Source organism: Sphaeramia orbicularis, chromosome 10 (assembly GCF_902148855.1).
Source record: "Sphaeramia orbicularis chromosome 10, fSphaOr1.1, whole genome shotgun sequence".
Taxonomy (NCBI): domain Eukaryota; kingdom Metazoa; phylum Chordata; class Actinopteri; order Kurtiformes; family Apogonidae; genus Sphaeramia; species Sphaeramia orbicularis.
Window position 1 is genome coordinate 31,598,323 of NC_043966.1, and position 18,089 is coordinate 31,616,411.

An 18,089-nucleotide genomic window follows, 5' to 3' on the forward strand; every position below is an offset into this window, starting at 1 on the left:
ATAAATGTGTCATTCTGAGTTATATGTTGTTTTTTTGTGTGTATACTGAGTAAAATCCACTCTCTGAGCTCTTAAAATGTGTTTCCTTGTAGTGTCGGCTACATGCTGGGATTACTTGATTGAAAGGCTTTTACAAAACAACACGAAACACTAATAGTCTTACTCTTTTGAGAAGTTACAGTAGAGGACCAGCTGGTTTTAGAGTGGATATTTTGACCTGGATCACAGCAGAGCGCGTCACCATGGGTGGGCGTGGCCAGTCAGGATGAATAACAATACTGTATCCAGTGAAGGTGCAGTGGAGTTACAGTCCGACACCGGAGGAGAGCAGCGGAGGGGCTGAACAGCTGATCACCTCGTGTAAAATTCCAAACCCAGTGATGGAAACAACGGAGAAATATTTATACGTCTTCCTCGTGTCCCACTACATCTTCAACGTCGTCTTCATCTCTTATCTTTTCACCATAGAGGAAGCTACAAAAGTCTCAAGCTATGGATTGCTGGACTGAAGTTGGGCCACCTGATCCTGTTTGCGCCAGGACAACCGTTAGAAATTAAAACAAGAAGTCGTTATGGACAATTGTGCAAAACGTGCTTTCACTGCCAACAGAGCTGGTGTGGACAGCACTGTTCCCTTTGGAGGATACAAGTGGATTTGCGCGTAAAGGACATGGACATGATGGTTTCTTTCCACGCTGCCTGAAAATTCAAGCACTATGTTTTAGTAATTATGGGGAAAAGCTGTAGTTAGAGTAGAAGAGTGTGTTAGTGTGTGAGTGTGTGTGTGTGTGTGTGTGTGTTTTGTAGATCGGAGTGTGCAGGGCAGCTTCCTTTGCGCACATACCAATCGTGCGCCGCAGCTGAGCCGCTCCGTTCTAACAGCTCTGCACCGCATCAGGATCTGCAATCTGACCCGCAACAGGTCTGTGCCACTGGGAAACATCCAGCACCTGCTGTTTTAACTTTAAACACAGTCGAGTGGCGGGTTTGACAGCTGCATCCAAGTGAAAGCCATGGCTCTACCAGATAGTGGCATATCAGGGGAGGAGGTTCCCTTCCCGGAGATTATCGAGCTCAATGTAGGTGGTCAGGTGTACATAACCCGGTATTCCACCCTCACAAGTGTGCCAGACTCCCTGCTATGGGAGATGTTCAGTCGGAAGTCAGCAAAAGGACTAGCCAGGGACACTAAAGGCAGGTTCTTTGTGGACCGTGATGGTTTCCTGTTCCGATACATCCTGGACTACATGCGGGACCAGCAGCTGGTCCTTCCAGACCACTTCCCGGAGCGTGGGCGTCTGCAGAGAGAGGCTGAGTTCTTCAACCTGCCCGAACTAGTCAAGTTACTGGCCCCTAAAATCAGCAAACAGAACTCCCTGGGAGATGAGGGCTGCCAGAGCGACCCGGAGGACTCCTCACCCGGCATCGACACCGCCCGGAACCTCAGCTCCCTGGGCGCCGCCGCCGCCGCCTGTGCCAGCCTGGTGCCCGGCTCCGTGGACGGGAAACGCTCCGGTTTTATTACGATCGGCTACCGAGGCTCCTACACCCTGGGCCGAGACAGCCACACCGATGCCAAATTCCGCCGGGTGGCACGGATCATGGTGTGTGGAAAGACCTCCCTGGCCAAAGAGGTGTTTGGGGAGACCCTGAACGAGAGCCGTGACCCGGACCGGCCCCCGGAGCGCTACACGTCCAGATACTATCTCAAGTTCACCTTCCTGGAGCAGGCGTTTGACAAGCTGGCCGATGCAGGTTTCCATATGGTAGCCTGTAATTCCACAGGAACCTGCGCCTTTGCCCATGAGCAGACGGACGACAAGATCTGGACCAGCTACACTGAATATGTGTTCTACCGTGAGTGAGACTACCGGCTTTGTTCCCCTGGTCCCCCACCCTGTTCCAAGTGCCCCCTCCAGCCTCCAGCCATCCTGTCCTTCTCTCTCTGAAGGCTCCTGCTCCAGTAGATGTACCGTAGATGTTGTGCCCTTCCATCTCTCTCTCTCTGCAGCCTACAGCTTTTCTCCCATGAACAGAACCCAGCTGCTGCTCTGACTGGTCATACCTCCTCTGCAGGTCGATTCCACAGCCCTCTCCTGTAACCCCAAATCCACCCCCTGCACCCTCAGGTCCAGCCTTTGCCCTTGCTTCAGCTGATGCTCCATCTACAGTAGTTGTAGTTCCCAGTCCTTGACCACAGTAACCCCAAACTCTTTCCTGCAGAGACTGATACCTTCTATGTACGACCCCTCTTTTGTACTCTATATATTGCATCTGCCTTGGTGAAGCACAATACTGTGTCCAAGAGCTCATTTTATTAAATGAGAGCGCCATGACTATTGAACAACTCATAAAGGCATAAAAGAAAGGGCTTCAAAGAGTGGCCGTGATGTACAGTGCTATACTTTGCCTGCTTACTCGAGCAGATCGGACTGTCTCCTGCTCCTCTGAACTAAATTACCAAATAATTGGACATCTTATCAGCCTTGAGGGATGTGAACAGCCCAGCACAAGAATGAAGTGTAACACAAAAATCTAATTTCTTTTAGTTTTCATTAATGTGTTCAGTACCATGTGGTTAGGAAGGTGCCATAGTTTATCTGTTCAGGAGGGCCTATGAATGAGTAACAGTGTAGTTAAAGCTGCTGCTTGTGAAGATAAAACACTCACATGCACAAGGAACGGTGCACTGAAGCAGGACTGTAGGTGCATGGAGATTCCTTTTTTTGAAAAGCAGTGTCAAATGAACACAAAAATGCTTTGATGGGAAAAAAAAGCACAACTATCAAGAGATCTTGTAGACAGAAAGAAAAAAGAGATGCCAGATGAAGTGTGTGTATTGATTGTGCAATGAAGCGTTCAGTATTTTAATCACCCACGCTGGGAGGGCAGAGGAGATAGAAGGTGTTACATCACTCACAGCCTACTGCTCCAGGGTTTTCGCTTCTTTGACATTTCTTTGCTCAATTACATATTTAAGAGCAATTTTACAGCAAAGCACAGGCTTACACAGATACGACAGGCTCATGTCGTTTCCAAAAATAAATGTTGTAGTCATTTTAGCAGATCATGTTTGAGTATTCTGTAAACAGTAATGTTATTCTTAATACTCAGTTTTGTATTAGTTGGAGCTGTTGCATATTTGATGATAGCTCTCACTTACTGAAAGTGAATACCCACGAGAATGGGCCGGACTGTGCCGTAGCCAGCCAAAGCCCAATGTTTTCTCACCACTGTAGCAGGGGCATCGCGAGAGATGTTATAGTTAGTAGACGGAAGTTTATATTAGAGGGTCATTTTCAGTTACAGCCTCAGGACAGGTCTGCACATCATATACCTCAGACTTAAACACAAACTGAAGGCATTTAAATCCAGCAAAACATCCAGCTGATGACCTGAAAATGCAGGAAAAAATCCAAATGTAAATTTTGTGATACTATATTAATAAGAAGTCTAATATAAGGTTTATTTTGAGCTGGAAACACTCAGTGTAACCCAGGATTTCATCAGAGTTAAAGGTGTCAGGCAGTGTATTTCTGGCAAAAACGTCTAACAGTGACAATAAATGTGTTCTGAAATGTCTAGAAACCACAATGTTGTGTTTCAGTGTGATGAAGTGCTGTTGACATCTGACTCAATATGTTAGACCTGCTGCAGTGTCTCGCTGCAAGCATTGGCAGCGCTGAAATTAAAAGTGTTCAGCCAAAAAATAAATTGATTTGTCAAATAAACTGTTTTCTTTCTATTGGGGTTGTATTTTACATTCATACAAGAATATTTGTCAGCACTGAATGGCATTGGGTGCAACATATGAGGAAAATGGTGCGTGGCCTCACATTACTGCAGCTGAAACAGATTGCAAGTTACATTTTTAGTGACAAACTTAATCACAAGAAGTTAATTTAAATTTTTATCCAACTTTTTTCCACTGAGATGCATTCATTAAGTGGAATATCCTCGAACATAAACCCCACTTCATATTAGATGTGTTGCCCTCAGGCTCCATCTCCCTCATCCTCCATCTGCTTTTCTATTGAACAGTTGACCAGAAAACATGGCCAGGATAGAAATGAGGACACGCATAGATAACAGGCTGTATTAATTCAGTTTACAAAACCCTTAGTTTGTTGCTAATAACTGATCTAATTACTGCTAACGGAAACAATGTTGAGGCAGACTGGAAAATAAAAATCCAGGGCTTTGAAATAATGTGTGCTTAAGACTTCATGTGGAACTCTCTTCAGAAAATGTTTTTGTTTGTGGTCAATAAACAGCACATTTATAGAGCACTCCCACAGTCAAGGCTGCGAAGTGGGCAAAATTTTACACTTCAACCAGGCTGATGTTTACATATTTACAGCTCTAGATGTTGCTTTATAAAAACTTCAACTGATAAGAGCTATAATATCATGAGACGGTCACATGGTAATTAGTTACAAGACCTCCGGACCAGATCTCATTGTGGCCTAGATAAAAGTACAGCACAAGAGCTTCACTCAAAAACCTGTTGAAAAATTTATGCGTCTCTCTTCCTGGAAAACGCATGATTTGTGTTGTAGTCTGGAATGCATGATGAATCCTCAGACACCAGGACAGTACAGTGCCTGCAGTGTCTCTACAGCCCAAACAAACGCAGTCACAGACAGCATTCCTCCGTCACTGTCCTTTGGTACACACTGCAACAGGGGATGGCCAAGGTCAGTCATTAGCACAAGCGTGGAGAAATATGCCTCGTGTGTGAAATTTCAGGCTCCAGTGTCTAAACCACCCTCCATCTTTACCTCTGTGAGTTGCCTTTATACTCGACATTCAGCAGTACCCAGGCATTAAACAGTGGCAGCAGCAGGGAGGTACTCAGGCCACGTTGTGATGAAATGCTGCTTTGTTTTTTCTTTTTTTTCTTTCTTTAATGCTATTGTGAAATTTGTGGCTAAAAAGAGTAGCATGCCTGCTCATGTGTCATATAAACAAGCAGGTTTGAGTTTTGTCACCATAGTGGTATGCGTGTTTTATCCAGAGTGTTACAATAAAGATATTTTACCATGAAATGTGCTTCTCTGTGTTTTGGACGAATCTGAAAAGCAAAATGCATACCAGACAATACCTGCTTGACACACAGCACACAACAAACTTTAGTGATTGCTTTATTTCATTTTTATGATGCCACTAAAGGGTTTGAAGTTAACGCGGTTCCATTTCTCTGTGAGCATTTGCAATTCATGATTAAACTCTTGGCATAAAAGCGCAAGGGGAAAAAACGAAATGTGGGCTGCCCTGAGAGTACAAAACTAATCTCTCTGTGAGCTCTCTACCTTCAGGCAGTGATTTGACCCATGTCAAGTTCTGGTGGTGCTCTTGTCACTGTAGGCTGCTCTACATGGCAATGTGCCATGACCGGTCTGCTTCCCTCTCTTTGATTGATCCTGTTGTCTTTAAGCCAGTTGGGTCAGAGCTTCCCTAATTTGGAAAAGAAAGGCAGAGAGTGAAAGACGACAGGAGAGGATGTACGTCAAAGGAAAAAGGGATCGGAAAATGGGGCAAGAAAGCAGAGAGACAGTGAGACAGATAACTGCAAGAACTAGATGAGACTGGAAAGTATATAAGCGGGAAGGATTTTGTGTTCCATCTTATCTCTTCCTGAGTAACTCCAGCATGAAATGTCCTGAGTGCGTTATTCAGAGAGGTGCTGGATCGCTCTGACAAACAAAGCCCCCACCAGGGCTGTGCTGTAATGTGTTCCTCTGTGGCCTGTCAACTCTGTCAACATTCACAAGGAGATTCTGTTACAGCAGACAGATTTAGATCCACAAGATTACTCACTGTGTTTGGATAATTATTGATTCATAGCCAGACTACATCAACAGAAAGGGAGAGAGAGCTGCTTTACTGTGTAATTTTCCAAGCGAGGTTCATCTTTATGTAAATCATCAGCTGTGGCTTTAAATTCACACCAGAAAGCCCAGGTTCCCAGGCAGCATCTGCTTTTTATGAATAGACATACTCCATTTGTTAGAATGACAACACGGAGTGCCACAGTGAGTCATTTTCTCTGCATTTTAGACTGCGTGTACTATCACATGTTGTCTGCTGCTGTTTCTGTTCTGTTGGAGCAGTCAGCTACAGCCATCTGTGACTCTGTGCTTGTTTATGTCTTTTCCGCCTATACACCCTTGTCTTGATCTAAATCAGTATGCTATCTGCCCGTATATATATATTTTGGCTCTGTTTTTGCTTTTATAGAGTACTCGTGTTTGCGCTTACGTGGGTGTTTGTAGGATGGATTGGATGGGTGTTCAGCCCTCTGCGTTGGGTCAGGACTGAGTGGATATGAGGCCACGCTGGGGCATTGAACTACACAAACTCCCCATCTCACAAATATGCTGAGCGGGCGGTTGCACCGGCACAAACACATACACAGAGGGAGGGAAGTTGCTAGGAGAAGATGTGCAACAACCCTCATGTGCTACTTTAATGGCTCATAGCTGTGAGGTTTTAGATATAATTGGCTGGCCTCTTTGAGATCAGTTAAAGAAAGCAAACAAGCCATTTGCCATGCTCATCACTCTCTTCACAGCAGTAAACAAAAGAAGTCAGTGGTAATATATGAGGGCTTCATTGTTGCAAATTACCCGGATGGACTGTCAAACTAGGAGCATGTATAGACTGAAGAAAGTGCAGGAGATAACCTGTGACAGTGTTTTCTCCATTACTAGCCAAAATGCCATACATGGATGTGATAAGTGTCTGTATGTTAAGTATGAGCATGAAGCCAGAGCATGCTTTAGTGTACACGCCAAATAGGCCCATAGCCCATAAACCACTTCAGTCATTTCACTCTAAGCAGCAATGTCTATTGAAATGACTGCCAGAAATCAATAAAAACACAGCATTATGCTTTGCCACAGGTTGTTGTTCAAAGGATGTATGATTGCCCTGCCAAGAAAGTATTGCAGAGATCAAGGAACATAACACCAGCCCTCTGAATTTGTTCTCAAATTTGTTTATTTGGTAAAGTATTTTTACTAAAAAGTCAATGATCATGTAGTCGTGCAAGTTCACAAATGAGAATAACATTTTCTTTGATAAAGTTTTGAAAGACATAATGCAATATATTTATTCGTGCTGTCAAATGATTAAACATTTTTATTCAGTTTAATCACAGGGTTGCTGGGGATTAATTTTGATTAATCACCATTAAATATCATTCCTTTTTAATCTATACTGATCCCATTTCACTTTGCATGAGCAAACAGATTCAAGAAAGGAGGGAATGTATATGCATTTAATGTGTTTATTAAACACCTTCAACAGTTTCAACAAGCATCCTCCATTTTTACCTCCGCCAAGGAGGTTATGTTTTTGCCAGGGTTTGTTTGTTTGTTTGTCTGTCTGTTTGTCTGTCCGTTAGTGTGCAACATAACTCAAAAAGTTATGGACAGATTTGGATGAAATTTTCAGGGTTTGTCGGAAATGGGATAAGGAAGAAATGATTAAATTTTGGTGGTGATGGGGGGGCCCAGGGGGGGGCGCAGACCAGAAAATTTCATCCAAATCTGTCCATAACTTTTTGAGTTATGTTGCACACTAACGGACAGACAAACAGACAGACAGACAGACAGACAAACAAACAAAAACTCTGGCAAAAACATAACCTCCTTGGTGTGGGGGGGCCCACGGGGGGGGGCCACTGATCAGCCTTGGCGGAGGTCTGCGCTCTCCGAGTGCTTCTAGTTATGGGTTGGTTCTGCTGCCTGTCACTACTGGATCAACTGCCCATTTGTTCATGCACAACGTTAACTCTACTTAGACAAACTGCCCCAGATGTGTTGGGAGAGACATTCAGAGTCATTCTGTGTTGCAGATGGGTTAACTGTGTTAAAGTTTTTAATTAGATTAGTAATGATGATGGATTAATCTGCGTTAATGCATTAATTTTGACAACTCTAGTATTTAATCTAAGGGGGAAGTACCTCAGCTCCAAAATGAAGTTGTAATATCACTGACGGACACTGCAGTTGGCTCCAAAAGCCCTGGTTCCAATTGATTTACACTCAAGTTCTCTCTGAAAATACTAAATCAACAGATTTTGCTTCCAGGAGCCACTCACCCATTTTATTTGGAAAGCTTAATAAGTGATCTTGTGGTCCATCTTTGATTCTTCTTCCATAAATAGCACTGCAAATAAAAGCTTTGATGGCATTGGGCTTTGGTCTGTACAAGAGCTCAGTAACCTGCTAAGCCACACTTTTTTAGAGTCTATGTTTGTTTAGTAAATGCATCTTTTTTTCCTCACTGCTCAATTGTAGTTGTGGTCAATATATTCCATTAACAAGACCATAAAATAACTGTCAGACAATGTTTGATAAAGTTTATCAGTTTACCAAGTTTGTAAGCTCGTACATAGCCTTAGCTAACCTCTGACCCCTCGTATATTGTGCCACCCCTTTTGTCCAAATATAGTCACTGCTGGTTCCGAAAAAACAAAAAAGGCACCAACCAATTCGCAAACTACTGGCTTCAAAACAGCAGTTCAGAAACCGATGGATTGTTCCTCCATCCACTAAATATATAAAGTCTATGATTGTAACACCAGAATACAGCGGGTTGACACAGTTATACACTGGGGTGCCGATAAGGGGGCGTAAACATGACAAATTCATGGGGCCCAGCATTTGTGGCGGGCCCATAGAGCAGTGGATGCAGGCTCGAAGTTGTGAAAATTTTGTGTACAATCTGCAGTAAATGAGAGGCGAAGAAGTCAGGAGTTGGATATTGAAAGTATGTTAAGTTTCAGTTTCATTTTCATGCTAGCGTAAGTGACGTTATGTATGGACTGCACCCCCCCTCCCCCACTTCGACAAATTGACAAGATACTGAATTTTATGAAAGGGTCCACAACGTTTATCTTTCACAGTTGATAGCGGCGCCCCTGGTTATACATAAGAAAAAGTTGTGACATAAGGATCCGGGCTCTCAGTCATACAGTTTCAGCAAAAGGTGTTTAATTTTTCAATTAAAGGGGCAAGTGCGTAGCTGTTTCCTTACTTTATTTTCATCAGTATGGTCCTCTGGAGCAAAAAGCACACCCACTGTGCACATACATGTACTCATACATGAGGGCTTACTTTATTTGTGTTTGCCCTTGACAGCAACATGGTGTGCCCACACTGCCATCCAAGCCCACATGCATTGAGTACAGTAGTGCTGGCTCGGGGCATCTTTATCTCATTGTGTGATGGGTTATTTATAGTGAGTCAGGCATTGAGCCAGATGTGTACCTTCAGTGCACTGCTCTATCCTCCAGCACGAATACACATGCTTGGCTGCCCCTCCTCCTCCTCCTCCTCCTCCTTCTCCTCCTCCTCCTCCTCATACACACATCACCCACTGAGAGCAGCTGTCACAAAACATATTGGGCCTTAACACCAGGGGTACTCCATCATGCAAGGTCAGGGGATAGATTTAACCAGAGGGGGGCAAAGGAACGAGTTAACACAGGACAAGTTCTAACAGACAAAAAAAAAAAGAAAAGTCGATCAAATTATGACTGACGCACAGCATCTCCCCCCATGATGCCTCTTTATTATTTGCTCTGACTTCCAATTCATATCCTCAATTCCCATTCAAGCCACAAGACATAGAAATATTAACTGACAGAGGAAAACATGAGGGGTAGAGGGACAGGAACGAATGAGCAATGGAGGGAAATGCAACAAAAAAGATTACTTGAATGGCAAAATTCCACAAATACCACATACTATGAGCACCCACAGAGACTGGAATAGAAAGAGAGCTGTTGAAAGGAAAGAAAAAATAGTGAAACATGCAGTTGGGTAAAATAAGATGGAAGTTGGGGCAATAACAGACTGAGGAAACAGTGAGAGGTCTGTTGATCACCTCTGGCTACACTTCCCCTGCTCATAAAATTAGTAGCAAATAAACTCTGCTGCCTTTTAGCGAGCCTGGAAGGTATGTCTACAGCCAATGCACATCAGTTCATATCGGGGGGAAAAAAATTCAACTAATGAGCATCAGTTTGTAAAGTTTCTTTTTCTTGCAAATTTATGAAGATGGCAAATTATTTCAGTCAGAGTTTTTAATTGGCTGCCATCAATCACTGTCAATAAATACTAGTCATGCTTTTTATACTGAGGAGTCTGTTAATTCATATGCAAGTTATTAAATGTGCATATATCTATCTCAGCCAAAGAGGTGATCATTCCAGTTTGTCTGTCAGCAGGGTTACATAATAATTGCTGCAGTGATTTTCAAGATGCTTGGTTGAAGTGTAGAACATGGGTTAAGTATGAAGCCTTTCGTTTTAGAGCAGATCAATAGAGAGGCGCTGAGGCTGGTGCGGTTAGCGCTTTCTTTAATATCGAATAACTGGTAAGAGTTAAATTAAAATAAATAGATGAATTAACCACCAAGTGGGACCAAATGATGAATGACGAATTACACATTTTGTTACCATGGTCACAGTCAATAACCTAGCCACGGCACAAATTGACAAAAAGGCCTAATATAGGTCATAATTTGTGGTTTAATAACATTGTGGAACATGAAGAAGAGTTGTCTATTAGCCTTGTTGGCTCTTTGAGTGCCCTTGTAGTTTATTATTTGATTTCACAGAATAATGTAAGTGAAGCTAAATATACAGTGTGTACTATTATGCATGAATTATGTGAAAAAACAGTGAGCAGTTACTATGTCTCCACCGAGTTAATGTATCTCAGTTTAAGCAGCCAGTTGTAAATGTGTCTGTCAGTGTTGTTGTCAGGCTGGGATTCACCTCAACCATCTGGAGACTTGGACTCTAATCTGCCCCTCTAATTATCAGTAATCTGAACAGTCAGGCTTGTCCTTGGTGCTGCAGTCCTGGGCGTGTTTGGCTGACGGCGGCGACAGGGGGAGAATTTGGAAAGTATATGTAGCAGTGGGGCTGTAGCAGGAGCCTTGGGGTGCCAGGATGGGCTTAAGGTGCTTAAACAGGCCAGGTATGGGAGATGTGAGCCAAAAAACAGCTCAGGGTGTTTAAAGCGGGGGAAGATAAGAAGTGGAGCAGGTGCATCAGTGGGTGAATCAGTGGGACATTTACATGAGATTCATATAGGTTCAGTCTATCCACAAAAAAAAAAAAAATAAAAATCTAATCATATCTTTTTTTTCCACAGTTGAAAGTGTTCAAAATCTAGTTAGTTATTGATGACTGCTTAGGGGTTCATTTCCAGTACTTTCTTGCATCTCTTTGCCTTTTTTGCTTGGCACCAGCTCCCCAGTCTCCTACTGTTTACGTCACGCATTTCCTCTACATTATGTAGATTGACAGATTTGTAATTGCTCAGAGACTTGTGAGTACACTCCAGCGATTTTGATAGGGGTGACTGTGTTTGAGCCCCAGCATGTAACAGCAGTCACAAAAATATAGTATTAGCATGTCTGATTACGCCCCCGAATGCATTTGCTCTCACTGCAATCAGGGAGAAAAGACAATGAATGAGAAGTCTGTAGGTGGTAGGGCCCAGTCTGTCATTAGGCGCCGTACAGATCATTTCACAAAACAGATGTTGGATATCTGAGCTCAATGCTAGGTAATTAGATATAAAACATGCTGTAATTGCCAAAACTATGTAGCGTGATCTCCCTTTAGAACTGCAGGATAGAGCCATATGTACAAATCTGGATAAAAAGCCTTCTCAGTGAAAGCACATTACTATGCATTTGTGTGGCTTTGGTTCCTGCACATCATTGTGGCGTTACCATGGAGATGATGCTGTGCTCTTGTTTGCCAGTCTTCCCGTCCTCAGGTCACAACACCTGTCAGGGACCAGGGTGAATTTTAAAACGTGTCCGCTGACTGACCTGGACACATTCAAGATAATTTAGACTTAGCTGGTAGATATATTTTCATGGAATGCGATTCATTTTTCAGACATTGTTGAGTATCCATTACAAAAGCAGCTGTTTTAATTCACTGTTGATGATTGCAGAGAGCAGTATTTGCATTAATAATGAGCCATACTCATATACAAGTGTCTATTTCAGTCTCAGTGTTTTATTTATCCAGCATCTGACAAGATATGACAGTGAAATACAAAAGATTTGAGTAGGATGAAAAATGGCTTAACAAAACCGTGGAGGAGACATTTTGTGACAAAGAGGTGCTAAACCCTGGCAACAGTGACACATTAGTGTTGCTAATAGCAGTAATGATGACAACGGTGGGATGTGTCACTGAGCAGATGGGAGACACTAAGAGAGAGGAGAGAGGATGTGTGAGAAAGTGCTTTGGCTTTTGCATGTATCCCTGGAGAAGTGGCCCGGGGAAAAGGGTTGAGTGCTCTCTTTCACTGTTCTCCTCCATAAGGCTTAGTGGTGGAAGGAAGGATGGAGCCCATCCCCCAGTGGATTATTGCTCCAACACTGCTAAGCCCCCATACTCCCACGTCCAAGCGGCCCTTAAACACATGTATTCATTATGAGACATTGAATGCACATAAACACACAGTGGAGAGCAGGTTTCTGCCAACCCCTCCTTCCACTGCATCTTCTTTCTTTCAGTCCTTCTTTCAAATGCCAATAAATGCTCAGAATATAGCAACACACATACATCTACCCCCACATACATGTATAAGTACCAACACCTACATGTGCAGTATGTAAACATGTGCTAACGCATGCATGCACAAATATACAGGATGACACTTTCGCACACCAATACAAGGATGTGAACTCTGTCACACATGAACACATACAGTACATTCAGGTATTCACAAAGCCACGGCACCAGGAGAATATTCAGTGCCGCCTCCATTTGACACAAGCAGCTTTTCCGGTTATATAAGATGGGTTACCGTGACGATGAACGCCGTTGAATGAAAGAGCACAGGCCTTGCGTTTCTCTATACACATATGTGTTTGGGTTGTGTGTCTAATGTTCCTTTGTTCCTGCGTATCTTTACATAGGTATGTTTAGGACGCTGTGGGAGAGAATTAAGAGTTCATATATTTTAGATGCTGTAACTGTGAGTACACCGAGCAGCAGCTTCACACGGTGAATGATTTAATACTGTGTGACCAAACAGTCTATTAGATGCCACAGTGCATGAAAAATATGGATGCAGTGCTGTCATTACCACTTAAGTTGGTCAAATGCTGTGTCCAAACTTGAATAAATTCAGAAATGTTTATGTGTCGGGGGTTTTTCTGTCCACTGAGCATTTTGTTATTGTTTTCCAAAAGTTCAGCATCCTTTCTGCAAGACACGCTAATAAGCAAAAGCTCAGATCTCCTCTTTTGGATCTTTGCAGCCGGCAGCTTTGCACGCCTGAGAATGTATAGCAATTCTGATAATAGGAATAATAATAGGATTTGAGAACAGCTTTGTTTTCCCAATCCACAGTTCTCGGTGGTCAAAACCCCAGGATTACTGTGCTGTGGAGTAGAATGGAGAAAAGAAAAGAAAAAGATGCGTCTTGAAATGTATCGCTTTAGAATGGACATGGGGTTAGTTTGGAGAGACGTGTTGCGGCAAAGAGCCAAAAACAAGGCCGTGTGACTGCATGAAAGTTAAAGGAAGGAGAGGCAGGCTGACAACCTGCTCGATGGTGTCTAAAAAATGGGTGGTTTGTAAAGACAGAGGAGGCAATTGTAAACGGTTGATCGGCTTTTAAGTAAGAGATACAGAATACATGTGCCGTTGCAGCTGCTCTGCCTTGTCCTCTGTCCTCTCACAGAGATGAGATGAAAAACCAACATACCATGAAAAATGACGTGTCAAGCTTCAGTCACAAGGTTTCATGCTATCTATTCAGTCTCAGTACGCCTTCGAGGTCAATGTAAGCAGAGGTAAAAGGGTAATTCTGAAATTAAATTCACCTATCCCCCCCCTCTCCTTATCTCTAATTTCCGTTTCTCTCCTGCTGAGCTTTGTCTCTGCTAATTTCTGTTTGCTCCCACACTGCCAGCATGTGTTTACTTTCGTACTCTTGGAGACACAAAAAGCTCAAAGCTGAGGTACTTGTTTTTGTGCCAGCCATACTGAAACACTTTGATAAGGCTAAAAAAAAAAAAAAAAAAAAAGAAAGAAAAGAAAGCAGAATGTAATGAAATGCAAAGCACCGCTGTTAGCCCTGACCAGATATCTGAGTCTGAATAGCTCTTTCTCCACTTCAACGTTTACATCACATTTAAATGTCACTATATCACAGAATGCTTCTTAACTTTAACTCCCGAATGTTAATTTACAATAGAAATAATTCAGCATGCTCAGAAATCTGCTTCTTCTATTGTGTTGGCTAAAAGACACAGACCCCATGTCTAAAGCATGAAGCTGGAGCCAGAAAGTGATTAGCTTAGCTTAGCATGACAACTGGAGGCTGACTTGGCTGTCAAAATGTGAGCCTTTCTGGAGCTCAATAGAATATGTTTTATCTAGTCTGTTAGTCTGTAAGCAGCTACATAAATAACTGTACAATTATATATATATTTTTTATGATCAAAACTGTAATTATTCTAAAAAATTAAGATATGGGTGCTTCTATGAAACTGGTCCCTGAAAACAGGACAGATGGACTAAAAAATCAAACCAGATGTAGACTAATGTTATGAAGCAAGTTTGGAAACACTTTGGGTCTATTTTAAAAATAAATATTTACTGAGATAAAAGAGATACTATTTTTCTGATAAAACATTTTTTTCATATAATTTTTATACAAAAATCCACATGCAACACAGCATAAAAGACACAAAAATTACATGTTACTATTTTTTCTAATACCTTTTTATTCTCTCACAGGTACATTTTGGGAATCGAACTTAATATGCAAGGCAGAGTATTTCATAAAAATGACCGCTGTTGCAAAATCACTTGCAATTTATATGTGTTTAAATGGGCAGGTTCTGCATGTAACGCCAGTGGACATGATGGGTTACACACAAAACCTGGAATGAGACTGCCGATTCATGAAAAACCCACATGTCTGGATTAGAAAAACCACTAGGATTGACAAATTTAACAGTGTCTTTATTTATATCGATATACAAGACCATTTACAACCATGTTTTCCAGATCAAATGAACTGACACCTAGGTAGCTTTTCATGTCCCAATTTTGGGCCGTTTTTTTTGGCCCCAATATTTTACTAAAAAAATTCATTAATTTTGGGATGGCTCAGAGAAAGAGTATAATTTTTTTTGCATTTATCTGCAGTCATCATTAGGTACATCCTGGGGGGAAATATATCTAAAGTTCTCCTTTATTATTGGGTCTAAAAAGCTGGCAAAATGCCAGATACCAAAATAAACCCAGTTTCATAGAAGCACCTACATCCAAAATCTAGGCCTAAATTATATACAGTTTTGATAATTTTTGTACTTAGATTATATTAATTGAAAAATATGTCTTTATTTATTTTTTTTCCCCTCACCTATCAGTAGTTTTAGAGGCAAAATCCGACTCCTTCCAGCTGTGACTCACAAGGCCATAATCTTAAACAAAAAAAACTGTTACAGTCAAAGGTTACAGGAGACTTATAGGAGGTTATTTTTGCTGTTTCGATTTGTCAATTTAAATGATAGTTTTATAAGCCAATAATATCAGAATTTGTTGTAAAACTGTTGAAATATCAGACTGTGAAAATACGGACAACACACCAAGAAGTCACAGAGGCAACGTCCTCATATCTGTCTATGTCCACGATCTGTTTAGAGTCACTGAGGATGTCTTTGCAGCTTCAACTTGAGCAGACTTGGTTATTTTCATCTATTTTAATACTTTTTTTTAACCTAACATTCAAAGGACTAGGTGAAATAAAACAAGGTAACAGTTCTTTTAGTGTTGGTAGTGTGTATCATGGGTGACAAGAGATTCAGTCACACAAAACTAGATGTTGCTTTACTATCTTTGCAATCAACAGCAACTTTCTTGACTCAGGAAATTATCTTTTTAATAGACAGACATATAAGTGAATGGTGGCACAATTCAAATGGGATCACAAAATTGCCTCTCCGAAAGGAACAGGACTGTGCCTCTCTATTATGTTGCAATAGAATAAAAAAATGTAACAATATGAGCTTTAATATGATAATCCACTGACAGGACTTCTGAGTTACATTAGAGAGACATTAGAGACTTTCACCAACTCCTATGATCACATGTTACTTCATAAGCCATCAAACTACTTCTGAATTGCTGTTGTTTTGATTGTGGGGCTGGTTCTGGTGAAATTACAGGCGGTATTTATGTCTGCACAGTAGATAACTGTTCAGTGCAGCTTATTACCTCCATCAAGGAGGTTATGTTTTTGTCGACATTGGTTTGTTTATCTGTCTGTTTGTCTGTGTGCAAGATAACTCAAAAAGTTATAGACGGATTTGAATGAAAATTTCAGGAAATGTTGATACTGGCACAAAGAACAAATGACTAAGTTTTGGTGGTGATCGGGGATGAGGGGGCCCACGGGGGGGCCCACTGATCAGCCTTGGCAGAGGTCTGCATTCTACGAGTGCTTTTCTAGAAAAGACAGCGCTCTCCGAGTGCTTCTAGTTTGTTTATGTGTATTTTAGTAAAGATGCCAAGTCAAGTCCAGTCTTTATGCTACGACCTCTTCCTAAATGTTAATTACATATAAATGATCCTGCTTTCAGTCCCTCTTACATGAGCACCTCTGTCTGTCTGCTGCAGGTGGCTCATCACTCATCTCCATGGCAACAACCTCTGAAACCCCAGCTGTCACTGAGGAGGTGACTTCTCAACTTGCTACTGCTGTTGAATTGGCCAAAGTGGAGCCCTGCAGCGGCAGAACACAAAGCCTTCCAGAAACCAGCAGCAACACAATACTGGACGTCCAAAAGCCACCTCCCTTGGAATCTCCTCCTCCTTTGACACCTCCCCTTCCTCCACCTCCACCTCCCGCCACCAGCAGCCCTGATCTCCCTCCTCTGTCGTCCCCTTCCCCACCACCGCCTCTGCCATCCAAACCTTCTTCCACCTCCAGTCCTTCTCCCCTAACCTCTCCTCTTCCTGAAAGCCCCCAGCGCCCCACCACCCTAAACCTAAAGACACTGCCACGGCCCACAGCTAGGGAGAATGGCGGCCCCCCACCCAGGGTGGACGAGGAAGAGGAGGAGAGGAAGATGCTGGAGGAGGATCTAAAGAAATGCATTGAAGACTTCAAGAAGATCCGCTTGCCCAGAGTGTTTCCAGATCGCAAAAGGCACTGGCAAAATGACCTGCTCAAGAAGTACAATGCATAGAGAACTTTGGTTCAGCTCTGAACTACAAACAGGGGATTTTGCAGCACTGGACGGAACACATGGTGGATTCCGAATTTATTTGCAGTGTGCTCTGATCCAAACTATGTAAAGACTGTCAGCAAGTTTACTTTGATCTCTAATTTAGTAGCTCTTGCATGTCAACAGAAATAAAATGTCAAGTGCTTTGGCTGAGCTAGTCTAGCAATCACTCATAGAAGTCTAAAACACTGAGAGTAGTTTTTCCATCATAGAAAACAACATCCCTGTAGAGATGGGTAGTGTTCATGGCACAAAACTACTTTAAAACAGCACACGTAAATACTTTTTCAGTCATTCATTTTTCACTCACTCAGAGGATAGTATTGTATGTCATGTCAGTCATTAGAGGTTCCTGTCCTGCTCTCTGTACTATTTCCACTGATCAAGCAACTGGAAAATGTAAGACAAGTGTGAGACTTTAGGTATTTGACCTTGCTGATGCAAAATAATAAAAAAAAAAAAAAAAATGAAGTTAAATCTCTGGTGCTAATCATCTAAAATATCTTACCTCATTAATATTAACTACATGACTTCAAAGCCTTTCTTCTCCTCTCTGCCTGTGATTCAAAGCTTCTGCAGTTTGGTTCATTTTTTGATTACATTATCTTGGAGCAATGGAAAGAATTCACAAAGAGAATGCAATGTACTGGGAAGCGAAGTGGGTAATTACCGACGGCCAGAATGTGGAATAGTAATCACAATAATGACTACATGAACCGATGCACAGTGCCATTTGTTCCTCTATCTGCTCTGCATAAAATGTTCACTCAGTTTCACTAATGAATTACCAGGTA

The 18,089-nt window shown here is 42.1% G+C and overlaps 1 protein-coding gene and 1 long non-coding RNA gene across 2 annotated transcripts; both read left to right on the forward strand.

The window, feature by feature from the left end:
* The first annotated feature begins 277 nt into the window (after window positions 1-277).
* On the forward strand, window positions 278-17,772 carry kctd12b (potassium channel tetramerisation domain containing 12b). Its single transcript, XM_030146110.1, has 2 exons — window positions 278-1,857; window positions 16,685-17,772. Exons 1-2 carry the CDS (start codon window positions 1,014-1,016, stop codon window positions 17,254-17,256), a joined length of 1,416 nt encoding a protein of 471 aa, XP_030001970.1. The 5' UTR covers window positions 278-1,013; the 3' UTR covers window positions 17,257-17,772.
* Window positions 8,460-14,117, forward strand: LOC115427529 (uncharacterized). Its single transcript, XR_003936501.1, has 2 exons — window positions 8,460-8,612; window positions 8,922-14,117. It is a non-coding gene; the product is annotated as an uncharacterized LOC115427529 (long non-coding RNA).
* Window positions 17,773-18,089: the final 317 nt, after the last annotated feature.

Excerpts from the sequence above, each read along its gene's own strand:
- kctd12b (XM_030146110.1), top strand. The coding sequence starts at position 1,014 with ATGGCTCTACCAGATAGTGGCATATCAGGGGAGGAGGTTCCCTTCCCG. Across the intron at positions 1,858-16,684 it reads CACTGAATATGTGTTCTACC|GTGGCTCATCACTCATCTCC; the intron begins GTGAGTGAGACT and ends TGTCTGCTGCAG.